The sequence below is a fragment of the Syzygium oleosum genome, unplaced genomic scaffold (assembly GCF_021117445.2).
Source record: "Syzygium oleosum isolate NSW1041296 unplaced genomic scaffold, Sole_v2.1 Sole_v2.53, whole genome shotgun sequence".
NCBI classification, from domain to species: domain Eukaryota; kingdom Viridiplantae; phylum Streptophyta; class Magnoliopsida; order Myrtales; family Myrtaceae; genus Syzygium; species Syzygium oleosum.
In genome coordinates, this window is record NW_026607537.1 from 636,281 (window position 1) to 652,976 (window position 16,696).

At 41.7% G+C, this 16,696-nt stretch overlaps 2 protein-coding genes, 1 non-coding gene and 1 pseudogene across 4 annotated transcripts; 1 reads left to right on the plus strand and 3 right to left on the minus strand.

Moving 5' to 3' along the window:
• Positions 1-337: 337 nt before the first annotated feature.
• LOC115668481 (uncharacterized) lies at positions 338-5,623 on the minus strand (annotated as a pseudogene).
• A 1,276-nt stretch (positions 5,624-6,899) lies between these two features.
• On the minus strand, positions 6,900-11,099 carry LOC115691190 (protein FAR1-RELATED SEQUENCE 11). Of its 2 annotated transcripts, XM_056307407.1 has the most exons (4): positions 10,911-11,099; positions 9,281-10,376; positions 8,583-9,026; positions 6,900-7,792 (listed from the first exon to the last, which is right to left on the minus strand). In XM_056307407.1, the coding sequence occupies exons 2-4, from the start codon at positions 10,256-10,258 to the stop codon at positions 7,175-7,177; spliced, it is 2,040 nt and encodes a 679-aa protein (XP_056163382.1). In that variant the 5' UTR covers positions 10,259-10,376; positions 10,911-11,099; the 3' UTR covers positions 6,900-7,174. The 2 variants fall into 2 exon arrangements, with proteins under 2 accessions (XP_056163382.1, XP_030473626.2); XM_030617766.2 differs by lacking the exon at positions 10,911-11,099 and having other exon boundaries at positions 9,281-10,904.
• A 1,193-nt stretch (positions 11,100-12,292) lies between these two features.
• On the minus strand, positions 12,293-13,635 carry LOC130136868 (putative pentatricopeptide repeat-containing protein At5g13230, mitochondrial). Its single transcript, XM_056307418.1, has 3 exons — positions 13,555-13,635; positions 13,089-13,355; positions 12,293-12,697 (listed from the first exon to the last, which is right to left on the minus strand). The coding sequence occupies exons 1-3, from the start codon at positions 13,633-13,635 to the stop codon at positions 12,293-12,295; spliced, it is 753 nt and encodes a 250-aa protein (XP_056163393.1).
• Positions 13,636-15,371: 1,736 nt separating this feature from the next.
• Positions 15,372-15,452, plus strand: LOC130136898 (small nucleolar RNA SNORD36). Its single transcript, XR_008815593.1, has one exon. It is a non-coding gene; the product is annotated as a small nucleolar RNA SNORD36 (small nucleolar RNA).
• The last annotated feature ends 1,244 nt before the right edge of the window (positions 15,453-16,696 follow it).

Genomic DNA, 16,696 nt, shown 5'->3' on the forward strand with positions numbered 1-16,696 from the left:
ACGAAGATGTACTGATCTTCCGCCATCGGAGGGGGAGATACTTATCGGGTATTTGGAAACAATTCCCAGTGTAGAGGACTCGAAGCGCATGCCGGCGCAGAATTCCAGAAAACTCGAATAGATGGCAGCTGCAACTTATGATGCCCTCCTGTGGGATCCAATAAACCCTCCGCCTTCCCTCGAGGTTTGTGTGGTGCCTCATGAGAAAGCCGTCTTCCATTTGGAAGGATGCATAGTGGGCCGCAAGACAAGTTGCTCTTGGAGCTTAGAGAAAGCAAACGGAGTGAGGACCGTCGCGGCATGGGATTCCATGGGCGCTCCTGTCTTTAAGGAGATGTTTTGGAGATTTTGTTGCATTGTTTGCTGCTCTCCTGCTTGATCTTTAAAATCGACTGCAACAGCCACCTACATCAACAAATTCAAAGGTTCAGTCAACAGAGGGAAAACAGACTAATGCCACCAACAGTTCCCCGAGGTTCCATTTTGGGGGGGGGTGTGTTCGGGGGAATGCCAATAATCCGCTGTCATCACCTGAAAGAACAGCCCGTCTGAAGAGCATTATGTACACATTTTTGTAGACGAATTCCACTTGTACACAGACTCGATCGACTAATCGTCATCCGAAGCGAGCTTTTGCTTTTTCCATTTGTAAGCAGCTTCCAAGATTTTGAAATTTGTGGACTGGGTCTCCTCAGGGAACAAGTAGTCTATGTATTCCTCATACCTGAAATTCAAGAATATCAGACAAGCTCCAAAGGGCTGATCGAAGAGGACAGTTACAAATAGAAACTGACAAAATAGGTATGCCTTGTATCAGACACATTACACCCCAGCTTGCAGAAGCATTGGCTCAACAAGATTCTATCAATATAGACACCAAGATTTGGCCCGGGAATTGAAAAAAACATAGACATCAACACAAAGAACTGCATTACAGCAGAAATTAAAATCCGAAACCAGAAAGAGCAGAACCCAACAGACGACTCACTGGACCTATCATTGATGGGCATAACCAAATTTAGTACTCACTATGGGGGGCATCTCACACAGATAGACCAACAAGCATGAATCAAAATGAACAAAAAGGACAGCACTAAATCAGGAAGTCAGTGAGTGATACCCAACAAACTACGGTCGAGAACCAATTAAAGAGAGATATGCTTAAAAATCAATATAAGGACATCTTCGTTGACAAGCATCAAATGTAGCAAAGAGAAGAAATAAGCGACAACAGAAATCAGTTACATACCCAGCTGGACCGTCCTCAGCCAAAATCGGCCTCTTCTTCTTCAGCTTCTTTGGCAGTTTAGGCTGGACAATGCCAACATCACCAAGTTCACCAAAACTGCTCTCCATGTTTAACCACTCCTCCAGTAGCATTGCCCTTTCTTCTTTAAGTTCGGGAGTTTACGTTCTGAAGTAATTAATGGCTCTTTCAAAGACTCCTGAAGCATTTCCAAAGAGGAAATAAGAATATATCAATACTCAAACCACAAAAGGGAAAAAACCGCAGTTTAAATTGCAACTGAGCACTCACTTCTGGCATATTGTACGCATTCCCTTTTTTGTTCCAACAGATGTGATTGCAATTGATCTTCTGACAAATCTGAATTAAGGGCATCCGCAGCCGTTGCCTCAAACATAGCATAGCTGATCCACCCTTTCAGGTGCTTAGTCCGATCTAATAATCTCTCGTATAGCTCTCTTGTTCGTTGAAATTCTCCCTCAGATATCTCAAAATCAATGCATGCCTGTTATCAAAAGACAACTACAATTACTACCGTATATTCTCCCAATTAAACAGCACACATCAACAGTAACTTAAAAAATACAACTCTGTGAGTCATTATAATTGCCTCTGCGGTCATCAAGTCGGAACCTTAGAGCCCTATAAAACTTAAAATCATATCAAGGACAGGCCATGTAAACCTCTATTAATAAGAAATTGTGCCACTCAGCAATTGTGCTGGCAGTCAACTAATACAGAGAACAACAGAATAAAAATGGATAAGATAGGACTGAAACACCACCCTACAGATCCACATAGAGACATACGCTGTTTAAGTAGTTGTAAGCCTTTAACACAATAACAACAATGGTAAACATGCATTAAGATCACATCGGGCAAATTCATTGGCAAGCGCCCATTATAAAATAACATAAAAGTGACGAGTTTGAGAGTAGAACCCTAGGTTAACTCAATTTTATATCAAAAAATAACATACTAGCATAGGCTTGGAATGAATATGGTCTTAATTGTTCACGTATAGTTTTGCATTTTGCATTTGAAATTTGATTTTTGGCCAACATTGAACACCTCAAATTTTAAAAGGACACGGACATGTACATCATTTGGAGATGTATGTTTTCATGATTCTTGCAAAATATAACAATATTTTTCCCTTTTGACCTTAAGTCACGCATATTTTGGGTAAGTAAAACAAAAGGCAGGCCTTTACCTTCCATAACAGTTCGGGCATGTCAAGTGCAGGCTGTGCAATCGCTACTTCAAAAACGGCTCTAGCTCGGTTGGTTTCTCCCAAGGATATCTCCAATTCAGCATACTTGCTCCAAGCATAACAGTTCTCTGGAGACCACTCCAAGTATTTCTCATATAGTTTTCGGCATCGGTCTATGTTGCCAAGTTGCAGCTCTATCTCAATGTATTTTTTAAATATCTATTAATAACCAAGCACAACAAAGAAACTTGTTTAGAAAAGGACGGGGAGGAAAAACTGAAGGACAAGAATGACAGGAAACTTAGAGACTAGTCTCTCTCGGTGAAAACTTTATCCAATCTATATTACCTTATCTTTAGGAGCATTGCCAATTGCATTGCCTAGGATCTGCCTTGCACCCGTAAGATTCATTTGTCTAATCTCAAATTGAGCCGCTAAGAGCCAAATTTTGGCAAATGAAATTTCTGTTGAGGAATCAGTTTGAGACACTCTCTGCAAGATTGAATGAGAAAGCTCCATCAGTAATAAGACTAGTCTTCAATGCTGGAAAGAGAGGGAACAAAAAGACAAAATGAATACTTGGGGTTACATGCATTCAAACCCTCACAATCATGGCTTCCATGCTACAGACTTACATATATCTGTATATTTAAGCCAAAAAGTGGGTTTTGTGTCACTTTTAGTTGCTTCCAAGAATACCCTTAGATAAATCGTATTCTCCCGAGTTTGGGCTGAAAACGCAAATCAATTTAAGGAGTGTGTACATGAAGAAATTCATCTATCCATCACTCTCCATCGCCATTAGGCATTAACCCTCACCCTCACCCTCCACTAACACATGTTCATCCACATTCCAAGTCCAGCTATAACTGTCTCTACAATAAAAAAAACCTTCCAACTCCTATATGTTGGATTAGAAACATGGGTTTCTTTTTATCTGTATGCATGTGAATTGATTTGAGAAAGATTGTAATGTCTTGCAACAAAGCGACAAAGACTCACTCTGCACCCGCGTAGCGCGAGTGACAGATCTAGTTAAAAATTAAAAGATATATCAGCTAGGACAAGGAGTCTCACTTAGAGTTGACAGCTTAAATTGATAGTAAAAAAGAAAAAGCATGAAAGTGTGACAAACAGAACACATTTGACAAGAAAAATGAAGTGAGTCAACCCAAAATGAAGAAAACGTAAACTCTATTCTCAAGAACGCATCAAAGTATTACTAAATACTGCAAAAGACGATATCTGCTCGAACTTTAATCCCGCCACCAAAACTTTCAATCATGCAGCAAAACCACTAAAACCTTCATAAACACAATCTCCAACCATTAGGGACCCATAACAACCTAAGGTCAACAACCCCCTTTTTTAGATAAAATAAATAATTACTCAGATAGACAAGCCACTGATTCCATTTTACACTCTCATACACCCTCTTGCGAGTCATGAAGCTTCGGACAAGAGAAAATCACATGTCATCAGTTTAGCTAGTACAAGTCCTATGTAGCATCAACTCTCCCAAGACATCAGATATACATGAGTTTAGAAACAAATATAGCAATCATTTATAGCGTAGCATGATCAATGAACCATTTTTTATGATTCCTTAGCATAAATAGGAAAGTTGGTGTAAACCAACATATTATCCAACCCGATTCTCTTGAAAACACAAACAGGGAGGATGTGAGATAGATCCCATCCTTGTCAAAAAGGCGAAAAATACAACTTCCACAACACAAGGACATACATACCTGTATACATCCCGTGTACGCTCCATATCTTCAGCATCAAGCTCTTCATACAATGCATAATTAATCCTGAAACGCCAATAGAAACACCATGAGGCATATTTCATCTCGAGAGTAAATATGAGTATATACATTTCACATATATATACCTACCACAAATAGATATAACGTTGCCAGTACCGCTTCTCCTCAGCAGGTGGCACATTGGCAATTGCACGCTCATAAACCTCCCTAACCCTATCTTTATTGCCCACACTTTCTTCCAAGCGAATGTAATCGAACCATGAATCATAATTCAACGGATTCTTTCTGACCTCGTCCTCATACTGAAATCTCCTCTAACCCACAATAGCATCCTCAATCCCTTCCCTATCTCCATACTGCTTTTCAAAAGCTACAAACTTTCTATACAAATCCTCTGCCCTTCCTCTCGGAATATGATCTAGCGCAAACTTATTTATGCACCTCGCCCTCTCGCTCTCCTTACGGCGCTCCTCAAATTCTGCAAATGCCACAAACAACATCTCCGCTTCGTCATCATCAGCGAATTTCTCCACCGCTCTCTCATACACATGCCTAGCTCTAGCAACCTCGCCATTCTTCATTTCGAATTTCGCATACTTAATCCAAGCACTGACCTTAGGATGGCACCGCACGAATCTCTCGTAAATTCCCCTCGCGCGCTCAACCTCATTGTACCTGAGCTCGAACTTGATGTAAGACAACCAACCTTGCTGATCGGGCATCCAATTCATCAACCTCTCGAAAATCTGCCTTAAGCCTGCTACATTGCCCAGCTTCTCCTCCATGTGTATATATTTATACCACAGCTGATCGACCCTCGGCAAGAGGGATACTGCGCAGTCCCACACATTCCGGGCGTGATTTATGAACTTGTTCTTCATCTCCATGTCCACGTACTTCAACCACAGCGTGTGGCTGCGGTAGTCGACCTCGAGAGCGCGCTCCCAGACCGAGCGCGCCCGGCTGAAGTCCTTCTGAGACTCCTCCCACTGGGCGTACTTGACCCACACGCTGACGTTCCATCGGACGCGGCGGATGAGGTCCTCGAACTCCTTGCGCTTCCGGAGGCGGTAATCGCCGAGCTCGGTGTGATCAGTGATCTTCTGCTTCGGGGGCCGGATTTCCTGCCTCCTGACGCTCGCGGGCCTCCCGGAGGATCTGCTCCGCGGTGATCTGGATCGGGGCCGGGGTCTTGTTCTTGACCCTGGTGGGGACGCGGGAGCTTCACCTCCGTGTCCCGGCGGGTCAGATACCCCAGGGTCCGGTCGGAGTCCGCCATTGCCCGAGCCTTAGGGTTTTGCCGACGACGCGAGGGGGCGGACGAGAGAGTGTGGACTGGCTGCTGCGGCGGGCGAGGCCGGAGAAAGCGAACGAGGGAAGAAGAGGGAAGAAGAAGAAGAAGATCGATTGAGGCGTTAAGGACGCCAAGCAGAGAACCAGGAAACCCTAGACGCGGAGGAGGAGGTGGCCCAGGAGGCGGTTCTTGGTCCCGGCGGCGGCGGCGGGGTGGCCGGAGAGGACGATGATGCGAGCGTGGGCCTGCTTGATTTGGGCGAGGCCTCCTTAGGTTTATGTCGGCACGATGAATTTGTGCAAATGGTAAAATATCTTCGGAACGATGGGCAAATTTTTTTTTTTTTTTTGGGTCTAGAACGATGGGCAATTTGAATACACACTTTTATGGCATGTTAACCCTGTTTGGTCTTGCTCGCTGATTAGATCTACTACAGAAAGGTGAATCTAAGTAACTTCACATTAATAAAGTAAATATAATGTAAATATTGCTAATTAAGAATATAAAAAAAATAGTTACTTCCTTTTTTTTTTTTAACAAGAAATAGTTGCTTCCTTACGTGGATATGTTGTTGACATATTACTATTAGCATATAGAATCTCAATTTCACCGGTAAATGTTGATAATTTTGTGTGAAATCACTATTAGCATATTGACTCCATTAAGAAGTTATTAGATAGGTTAAAAGTTAAATAATCCTGTATAAAATTATCAATAGCTGGTAAGTACACATTCCTTCCCAAAAAGGCAAATAATGAAAAAATTTCTAAGCACTATTAAAGTCTGTGGTCATCTTATTTTTATTTTTCCCCCTTTTTTCATTATCTAATTAAATTATCTCTACATATCTACCTAATCTTGGTGTCTCTCTCTCTCTCTCTCTCTCTCTCTCTCTCTCTCTCTCTCTCTCTCTATATTCTCCTCAAAGAACTTTCATAGTTTATATTACTTAATTATTTTTCTTATTAAAAATTGGTTCTTTAAGGGTGTGATTTCTAATGGGATTGCTAAGTAAAATATATGTTGCGCATCGCATAATCTTACTCTACATAGAATGCTATTAATTCGATGTCCATCGACGGCGAATAATCATGGTAGTCTACATTCTGTATGGCAAGACAGACCCATCAAACAAAGATTAGATTACAGTCTATTGATAACTTCACCTAGTCTGCTCTCCCTTTGATTTCTTTGGAGGTGCAATCCTTCAAATCGCAATATCGAGCTTCTTTAGTATTGTAAACTGGACGTCTCCTTATGCAATAGTGAATCAAACGTAGCTTCTCCTAAATATCACACAATAAGTTAACGTCACCTGCAAGCGATGGTCAAGTATATCATCACAAGTCAAAAGTCTGATCAAGGAAGTTATGGCCCTTTCGATTAAAATCTAAAGAAGCATTTCATTCTACATCACTGTTCTCGTGAACTCTTCCCTGGTAAATGCAGGATTCTTGGTGCTATCTAAGATAGAAACACATCTTCCATGCTCAGTCATCAGCCCACAAAATTTCACTTCAATATGTTCGATCCCCGAATTTAGCAAGAATTTAGCACTGACGTCCACAATCTGCTCGGCCTTATGCATTCGCCCAGCCTAGGAACGGCATGGAGGACACGCCTACAGCCGGATAATCAAAATAGGCTTGTCAAAAGTTCCTATGAATGGAAGAAGCGTCTCTTACGACCGGCGAAGACACCGGCTGCTCTCTGATACGCGACAAGAGGATGGAAACTTGCTCGGTTGCAATGTCTAGCCTCTCCTTGGACTTGGTTGACTCTGATATTAGATTCGATACCATGCTCTGGAGTAACTGTATTCTTTCCGCGTCATCGCTCGGAGCATTGTGAAGGAGCTTCGACGAAGACGTACTGATCTTCCGCCATCGGAGGGGGAGATACTTATCGGGTATTTGGAAACAATTCCCAGTGGAGAGGACTCGGAGCGCATGCCGGCACAGGATTCCAGAAAACTCGAATAGATGGCAACTGCAACTTATGATGCCCTCCCGAGGGATCCAATAAACCCTCCGCCCTCCCTCGAGTTTTGTGTGGTGCCTCACAAGAAAGCCGTCTTCCATTTGGAAGGATGCATAGTGGGCCGCCAAGACAAGTTGCTCTTGCAGCTTAGAGAAAGCAAACGGAGTGAGGACCGTAGCGGCATGGGATTCCATGGGCGCTCCTGTCTTCAAGGAGATGTTTTGGAGATTTTGTTGCATTGTTTGCTGCTCTCCCGCTTGATCTTTAAAATCGACCGCAACAGCCACCTACATCAACAAATTCTAAGCTTCAGTCAACAGAGGGAAAACAGACTAATGCCACCAACAGTGTCTTAGCAAAGATAAAACAGGTCATTAGTCAACACTGAGGATTAATTGCACCCATTCCAACTAGCAAAAGATTGTTTGTACATGAATGTGGAGGTACTGATGAAAGTATTAACAGCTGATAACAAGTTTTCATTTCCATCCTGTTTGGCTCGAGGAGAGAACTAAAATTAGGACTCAAAGAACTTCAATTCTCTCCCAATAAAGCACACTGCCTTTCTTTTCCATTATGAGGTCCTTGAAATACAGCAATAGGCTCTCACAACCTTAGTAGTTAACACAGAAATAAGAGACACGAAATTGCAACAGGCTCAGACACGCACAGCCCAAATAATGATGTTTTCAGCTCTACCATCTTGGACATAATTGCCAAAAATTCCCACTAAGCTGCCCAGCTTTTTGTAGTCTCTATAATCTGATTAGCCCTACTCACCCAGCGAAATCAAGACCGAGACAACAATGTTCAATGTCTACATAAAGCTTAAGCTAATTGATGGAGGGACCTGATTATGTAAGTTAAATTAAAAGCGATGATTAAGGCCCATGGTATCCTGACGGAGAGACAAAAGAAAAGCAACCCGCAAATGTTTCCTTAGTTCTCTTCCAAAAGGTAACCAGCATTGGCCATGCAGAATTTAAGAACAAATAGCTAGAACACATAATTAGAGGAAACAGAAATATGACAGTTCAAGCCACAACTATTAAATAATGTAAACAAAATACAATGTACCTGCTCAACAAAATGTGCAAGACGGGTTTGTGAACTCAGAAAACGTTGGATAAAGGAATTAATGGACTTTGACTGGCCAGCGGAAGTCATTCCAGCAAAAAAGTAGCTTCTCAAGTATGGTAATGCCCAATATGATCTCAGGGCAAACAGATTAATGATGTGCCTGTTTGAGTGCAGCCCAAAAAAATTTTGCATTTCCTTCCACCCTATTTCGAATTCCTCTATTGATTCCACATTATAGAGTCGATAAAACTCGGACTTCCACTCGTTATAACGCTCTCCCAAAATAGCATTGAACCAAGAGGGAAACTTCGCCACGATCATCCAGATGCAAAGTGCATGTTTAGTTGTTTGCATTTCCATAGATATCGCTTCTTTCAGGCACATATTCTGGTCAGTAAGAATTGTTTGGGGTGCTTTTCCATTCATAAACCCCAAGAAGACCTTCACAAGCAAGAGAGAGAAATTAAAACATCGAACTATTTATTAGAGGAACCGGAGCTCAAAATAGGACATATATTCCAATTCCAGAAAGAATGGACAGAAGAAACAAAAAAACAGGATAGGTAATAACTCGTACGTCTACACCAGCACACAAAATATGCTCCCAATCAGCTTACCCCTGACATTTAATATGTCAACTATGCAGCCATTGTATTTCTTCTACAGAGAGAACTATTTGTTGTTTGTTTAATTACCTTTAATGCCCACGAATAAGACCTCAAATTGTCCTCCCTCATAAGTACACAACCAAAGAAACAGGGCATGCCATAATTGTTGATCCCAACCCACAAACCAAGCGGCATATCAAATGCAGTCAGCCGGTGTGTCGTGTCAAATACGACAGCATCGCCAAAGATCTCATATGATTGTATGGATGATGCATACGACCACGCGATATTTTCCAATCTCTTGTTCGAATCAAGTGTGTACTCGAACCTGAAATTAGGGTCCTTTTCCTTTATATTTCTGCACATTCTTAACAAATCTATACTTTCATCTTCAGGGTCTATTTTCCGAAATGATTGGAGTAAGTTCCTAACATCCTTCTCCGTGAAAGGCAAGTATCCTGGTTCCACACACTTCTCGAGTTCCATCAGCCTCATCATCTGCTGGACTGAGATACCTGTCTTGGCAAACATAAGAATCCTGCTCTTGTCCGTGTCAGATATTGTTCGGTAAGCAGGTAGGAAACGAACTTGGTTTGGTTCCAGAAGTTCGTGATTATGATGGTTTACAAAACCAGTGACGCGCCATTCTGGAGCTCCTAAATCCGTTGTCTTGCTTATCCGCATATATGCCTGGCATCCACACCGAGAGGATTTCCGGTTTCTTTGAGGTTTACTTTCGTTAGTTGATTTGACAGGCGTGTTTCCAGCACGATGGCAAACAAAGTACCGCCTTGTGAGCCCTTTACCAACTCCTTCTTTTCCTTCGGTACGGTGGCGACGGATCGAAAAGCCACACCGTTTAGCGAATTCACAGTAAAACTCATAGGCAGCATCATGAGTGTCGAATCTCTGCCCAATGTACGGAACAGTCTCGTTAGTGCTTTCCAGGGAGAGCCTCGTTTCATCAAGAGACTCTTCGGCGCTGCTGTTGTCGTCTAAAGAGAAAGAATGCTGGTCGGACGGATCATCGTAAGCCACCAACATCTGTCCAGCCCCTATGGACATACTCCTCCTCTCTTCCAAGGAATATGTATCTCTGAGGATCAGATCCCAAGTCCGATCAAACCGTTCATTTCAAGAGAATAAAGGGACAACCGACTCCGACCACAGGCGACAAATACCCCTGAAAAGAGAAACAGCTACCGGTTGGCGCATCGGGACATCGTTCCAAAACATAATCGACAAACCCAAGACTGCTTTCAACTAATCAAACAGAACAAGCCCTTCACTGTTCCCAACCAAACAACCCCTTTAACAGATTTTCAAGTCAAAGAACAGATAAGAGACAGCACAGTGCACACCCAGTCCCTCATGCTCCTTCACAAAAAAAATGAACCCCCTTTTCCTTCAAACACCAGATCAAAAAGAGAACCCAAATTCGCAAACACACCGCCTCATCATTTCTCAATCTTGAACCAAAGGAAAAACGAAAAAATGCGAACAGCTCCCGCATCCATCCGCATTACACGCAGTTTGGACATCGACCCACATTTGCCCGTCTCCCTACAAACCCAATTCGCGATCCCTCCCTCCCTCCTACCATCTTCCTCGAACGCGATTCGCTACGAGTAGATCCCCCCCAAAAAGAAGCAAAAGCGCGGGGACGATCGTAAATGCCGATGGAAGAGAGACGGAGAACGGAGGAGGGGGAGGTTACCGTTGGATTTTCTTTTTGGAGGAGCAGGGGGAGAGAAAAATTGAAAAATCCTTCCTTCGTTGAGGGAGCAACCCTAATCTGCGCAGGTGAGTGACGAAGGCCCGTTTCGGCTCGTCGCTATCGTGCGCCCGGTGCTAAATCTCGCGCCGCCCTTGCTCCCCCGCGAACGGATCCGCTCGACCCGGAGCAGGGACATGCTAATCTCCCGCAGCCAAACACGAGATAAAAAGGTATCATCTATCTACTTTTTATGAAATTATATGAATTTTAATCACTGTAATCGGTATTAAAAGCTAACCCCGTTAATTTAAAATCACCCTATTTAAGGAAAAAAAATGAAATGAAAAATTAATTTCTTGCCTACTCGTGCATATTCAGATTGAATGAAAAATAATATAGGTACTATTATGTGTAGCCTAATTAACCTCACTTAGCATATATTGAGATAATAATTATTTTACATTTACTTCGAGATATTTCTCTCTATCACATAACTATTGTTCCTAGTCCATTTTATAATATCGGAATTTATATTATATAATAAGATATCTATAACTGAATTGAGTCTTTAACGATATACTCAAATTTTTTACTTTCATTTACTAAAACTTCAAATTTTTTAATTTGTAGAAGAAAGACCCATCTCATTAAAGTTAAACGTTTTAAATCTAAAGTCTCCTTTACTACTTAGAAAAAATTTTAAACTTTTATTTGGAAAAAGAAAGACTCCTCTCGTTAAATTAAACACATTAAATGTCCCAAAAATATATTTTTAGTATAATTAATTAGATAAGATTGGATTATAATACTAGTCACGAATAGATAAGTACTTATTTTTCCAGAATAAGAAGTTAGAAACGATGATGGACAGTATTAGGGGTGATCGGTTCCAAAATGGGTTGGATCCAGACCTGAAACCTGAAGCCAACCCTATTATAACCGGTTCCTAATTTTGAAACCTGAAACCTACCCTATTTTCCCTGGACCCTATTTTTTCGGTCTGGTTTCAGGGTCTACTCGAGAACCTGTTTTTTTTTTTTGTTCCTTTTATGGTTTCATTTTTTTCCAGCAAAATAATATGGGTAGTAATGAAATGATTCAAAATAAAAGATGAATAATAAAAACCAATATCCACCAAAAGCAACAATCCCTAAAATGAGCAATTGAAATTACAATCCATCAAAATCAACAATCCAAAAGCACTATGTGCCAAAAGGAGATTATTTTCTTTAAATTCTAGCCATATAAAATTGCAAGTGGACCTCCCGAATTAATCGTTTGTTGTATGGAAGATCCAGCACATCGTTCCAATCTAATGGCAGGACTCCCTTTTATCCCTATGTCGATACTTGCAGACTAAAGATTTAAACAAAAAGAAATGACTAAGTTTGCGTTGTATAGTAGAGTTTCCTTTTCCTATGATAGGCAAATGCTCCATTGTGAAAATGATGGAAGCGGTTGATATCTCTGATGATAATTTCTCGCGGCACAACCTTTGATATCAGCTTTATTGCAGCATGGCAGTTGACGCATATTCGAAGATTTTTCATAATACGTATAGGGTTTCCATAGGGCATTTTGATAAGCGCAAATGCTAAAGCTAATCTTTCACCGTGTAACCACAGCAAGCGCTCCTTTTCTTCATCTTCAACGGCAAGTAATATAGCACTACAATTAGGGACAAACCCTTCCTTTTTGGCTTTCATGTTCAACCACTCCAACATCCCACTGATTAGCTTCATATCAGGATGTGAAGTATCCCCAACGGTGAAGTAATGGACCGTTCCCTGATATTCAAACCAACTTAAACCTGGTTCCTTTTTTATGCCTTGTCATTTCATTTTTTTCCTCACAGCAGCGACATTCTCCCACCTCCTTTCATTTGCATAAATGTTGGACAAAAGAACATAGGCTGCTTCGTCATGAGGTTCCATCTCAAGCACACGCTCTGCTGAAAGTCTTCCCAGCTCAACATTATGATGGATAACACAAGCCCCAAGCAAGCACGAAGAACGCTAGAATATGTCACTTCAGTTGCCGTCAGTCGATGATCAAGCATATTTGAGAACAAACTCAATGCCTTCTGCCCCTCACCTATTTGTGCAAAGCCAACAATCAGAGTGTCACGAGTCACATCATTTTTTTTTTTTTTTTGGTAAGGTAAGGATCACGAGTCACATCATTTGTAGCTTGTGATTCCTCAAATATTTTAACAGAAATATCAATCCTTCCACTCTTAGCATAGACATCCATTAGAGCATTTGAGACGAACACATCTGAGTCAAGACCAATCTTGAGGACGTTACAGTGCACTTGCTCACCCAATTGTAAAGACTCCATAGTGGCACATGCTTGCAACAAACTCACAAAGGTAAACTGATTGGGGACGACAAACGCTTGCCTCATCTGACAGAAAAGCTCCACCGTTTTTCTACTCTCACTAATCTGAGCATAACGATCAATCATAAAGCTCCAAGGAATTATGTCTTTCTTAGGAATCTCTTAAAAGACCCTCCGTGCGCCCTCCATGTCACCCAATCCACTATACAATTCTAGCAATCCCACACCTACATGTACATCCAGCTCATAATGCGTTTTCAGAGTGCATCCATGAACGCTTCTCCCAAGTGTATAGTCCCCATACCAAGACAACCTTCAGAACACTGACAAAGGTATAGTTATTTGGCTTAAACCCAACAATTCTCATTTGAGAGAAGAGCCCCATGGCCTCTTCGAAGCATCCATTCTCAGCACAGCAGGAAATTATCACAGTCTAAGAAACCATGTCCTTGAAAACAATCCCACCAAAAACATCCTTGACGCAGGAAACAGATCCACCCACAGAGTAAGCATCTATCAAAGCTGTCCCAACAAATGCATTCGAATCATGGCCCAACTTACATATGCAGGCATGAACAGCCCCAGCCATGTCTGCCCTCTCCACACTCACAAGCAGTTTCAAGACAGTAGTAAAAGCAAATGGGTTCAGCTCGTGCCCCTCCCCACGCAACCTACTGAAAAGCTCGACGGCCTCGGCAAACCGGAGGGCCAGCGCTAAGCCCTGGATCAACGTCACAAACGATATGGTATTCCTCTCGGGCAATTCGTCGAACAGTATGCGCGCATCCCCCAAGAGCTCGGACTTCACGTACGCATTGAGAAGGATGTTGGAAGCAAACAAGTCCAGGCAAGCAGCCCTCTTGATGACGTCGCAGTGGAGAGGCCTGGCCGAAATGGGGTCGCCGCTGTGGATGCAGTCTTGGGGCATACTGGCGTAGGAATGTGAGTCGAAGTCTGAAGTTGGAAGCTCCGAGTCGTTTGGACATTGCTCGAGCAGATGGGCGGCTTGGGCCGAGAACCCACATGCTGACGGGTGAAGGAAGCTGTTGAGTCCACGACCATCGCATGGTGTCGCAACGCTCGCACATCGGAACGCTCTCGTGCTCAGGAACCTGATCATGCGACCGTGTTCCTCTGCTCAGGGAAGAACCCAGTCCCGCATGCCAGGTGTTTGATGTTCGGTTCACGTCGTCTCTTTTCGGCGTGTATTTTGGATCACGGGCTTTATACTATATGACCCGCTCTATATCTATTCAAACACATTATTACATAAATAATTCATAATCATTACTAAAAAAATTCCTTCGTAAATATCAGCCTGAGCACATTAATAAGTAGAAGAGAGGAAATGAAGTTTGTATAAAAATGGCACATAAAGTAATATAAGTTCGTAGGGTAAAATATCATTATTTTTATCGATACAAACAATCATGTATTTTTGAGACCATGTGCGACTTTTGCATTTTCAATAAAAAGCAACATTCATCTTTTCCATTTATTATTTCGATTATTTCAATCCGCTTAAGGTTGCTTTTGTCAACCGAATAAAGGCACCACCCAATCGTGCCGACAGCACAAGTTTACATATATACCTGATCGTGAGCTTGGCGGCTTGTTTAGCCCTAGCTCGAGCCCGCGGGGCTCGAAGTGCGAACCGGGTTTAGCCTGGAAAGGAATTTCCCTTGGTGGGGCCCTCCGACTTGCCGGCCGACACAGGTCCCCCTTGGCCTAGGGCCTGTTTTCATGCCGTAATTAAAACGACGCAGTTTTGGGGACTCGAGATCAGAGAGACTCAAAGCACACGACGGCGTTTCAAGAGGGGAGCAATTAGGGTTTCTGAGGCAGACCATCTTCTTGAGGTACACTCTATACAAACAGCAGTCCCCATCGACGGTTCTCCCATCATCTCTTACACATCGAAATCCGGCTACTCGTCTTATGATTCTCTTTGTAGATCTGAATCTCCTCCATTCGATACGACGCCTTGTTCTGCTTCTTCTTCTTCTTGATGTTTTCGTTGGCGTGCGTCCTGCGTCGTCCTCCTTTCGATTCGAACTATTTTCTTGTCTGAATCGCGGATTGGCAGGTGCTGTGAATGAGCGAGGGGGCTGAGCAGATGATGAGAAACGATGTGATTGAATGCTCTGATTGGATCGCTCCATGAAGTTTCACCAAAATCGAGCTTTTTAAAACTGATGCTCAAGCCCTTCCTTCTCATGAAAAATTTCAGTCTCGATGAACGGTTAGCTCTTTGCCTTCTTTTATTCAATGTTAATGTTGGTGGGATTTATATTTTCTTTCTTTTTTTTTTAGGTCGAATGTTGGGAGGATTAAACCACATATATATTTTGTTTTAGATTTTTCTAGACTTGCAAGGCGAGGTTTTAGATTGCGTTAAGAATCGGAATCCCAGTTAATTTTAAACATAAAAGATGAGATTGCCCGATCGCGAGTGTGTAAATGGAATTTGCCTTAGCGGTTGTTCGTCCGGAAACATACAGGATTTGGTTGCACTTTTTTTTCAAAACTTAAATTGTGCATTGGACAAATTGAATATCGAGAAATATTCAATTCTGTTAAATTTTGTTAAATACATACAGGATTATGTATATATTCATGTGTGTTTATGTATATATTAGACAATGCAGAGTCCGTATAGGGTTGCAGGGAGGGTGGGAGGCACATGCTGTGGAAGCGAATGTCCAAAGAAGTCCCACGTCGCAGTGTTTCGGTTCTCGTAATTATGGGGAAACACCATCATGCATGCCAAAGGCCCGCCCCATTAATTTGTTTATAATCACCCAATTAAATAACCTCCATCGTTGTAAGTGCTTCAATTAATATCTTTTATTAATCGATTAGTTAACTTTGTTATTGCCAAGCAAGTGTGTCATCTTGCAGAGGTCAGACATAAGGGCCCTGTCTTTTCCTGATGAATAGTGTCCCTGGTACTAGTTAAGATTACTAGAATTAGCTATAACCTATATAAACGCATTTTGAAATTTGAAAGGGGATAAGTTCTAAAAAGGTAATGTGCTTCAAATAGATATATTAACATTTCAATGTATGAGTTAATCCTTAGAGACACTCTTTAATATTTTCCTTTATGAAAAGGCGTCATGTTAGCAAGTGTACCTCGAGCGATTATCAAGCATACTCGATTTAAATTTTCCCTAATCAATTGTTTGACTGAGCACCTAGGCATTTGTTGGCAAAATCCTTACAAAATAAGGGCATGTCCGGATTGCATTTTTTTTTTTCACCCTTTCTAATTAATATCTTGCGATTCACGTTCTCTTTTTACTTTTCTAACACCCGAAACACTTGAAAATTTCACATAATGCAAATAATGACATACTGATTTATATATGATGTTTTCATAATTCTAGTATTTTTTTTCTCTTTTAATTAAGTTGAAGCATAAATTTTAATTTAAATAATAAATT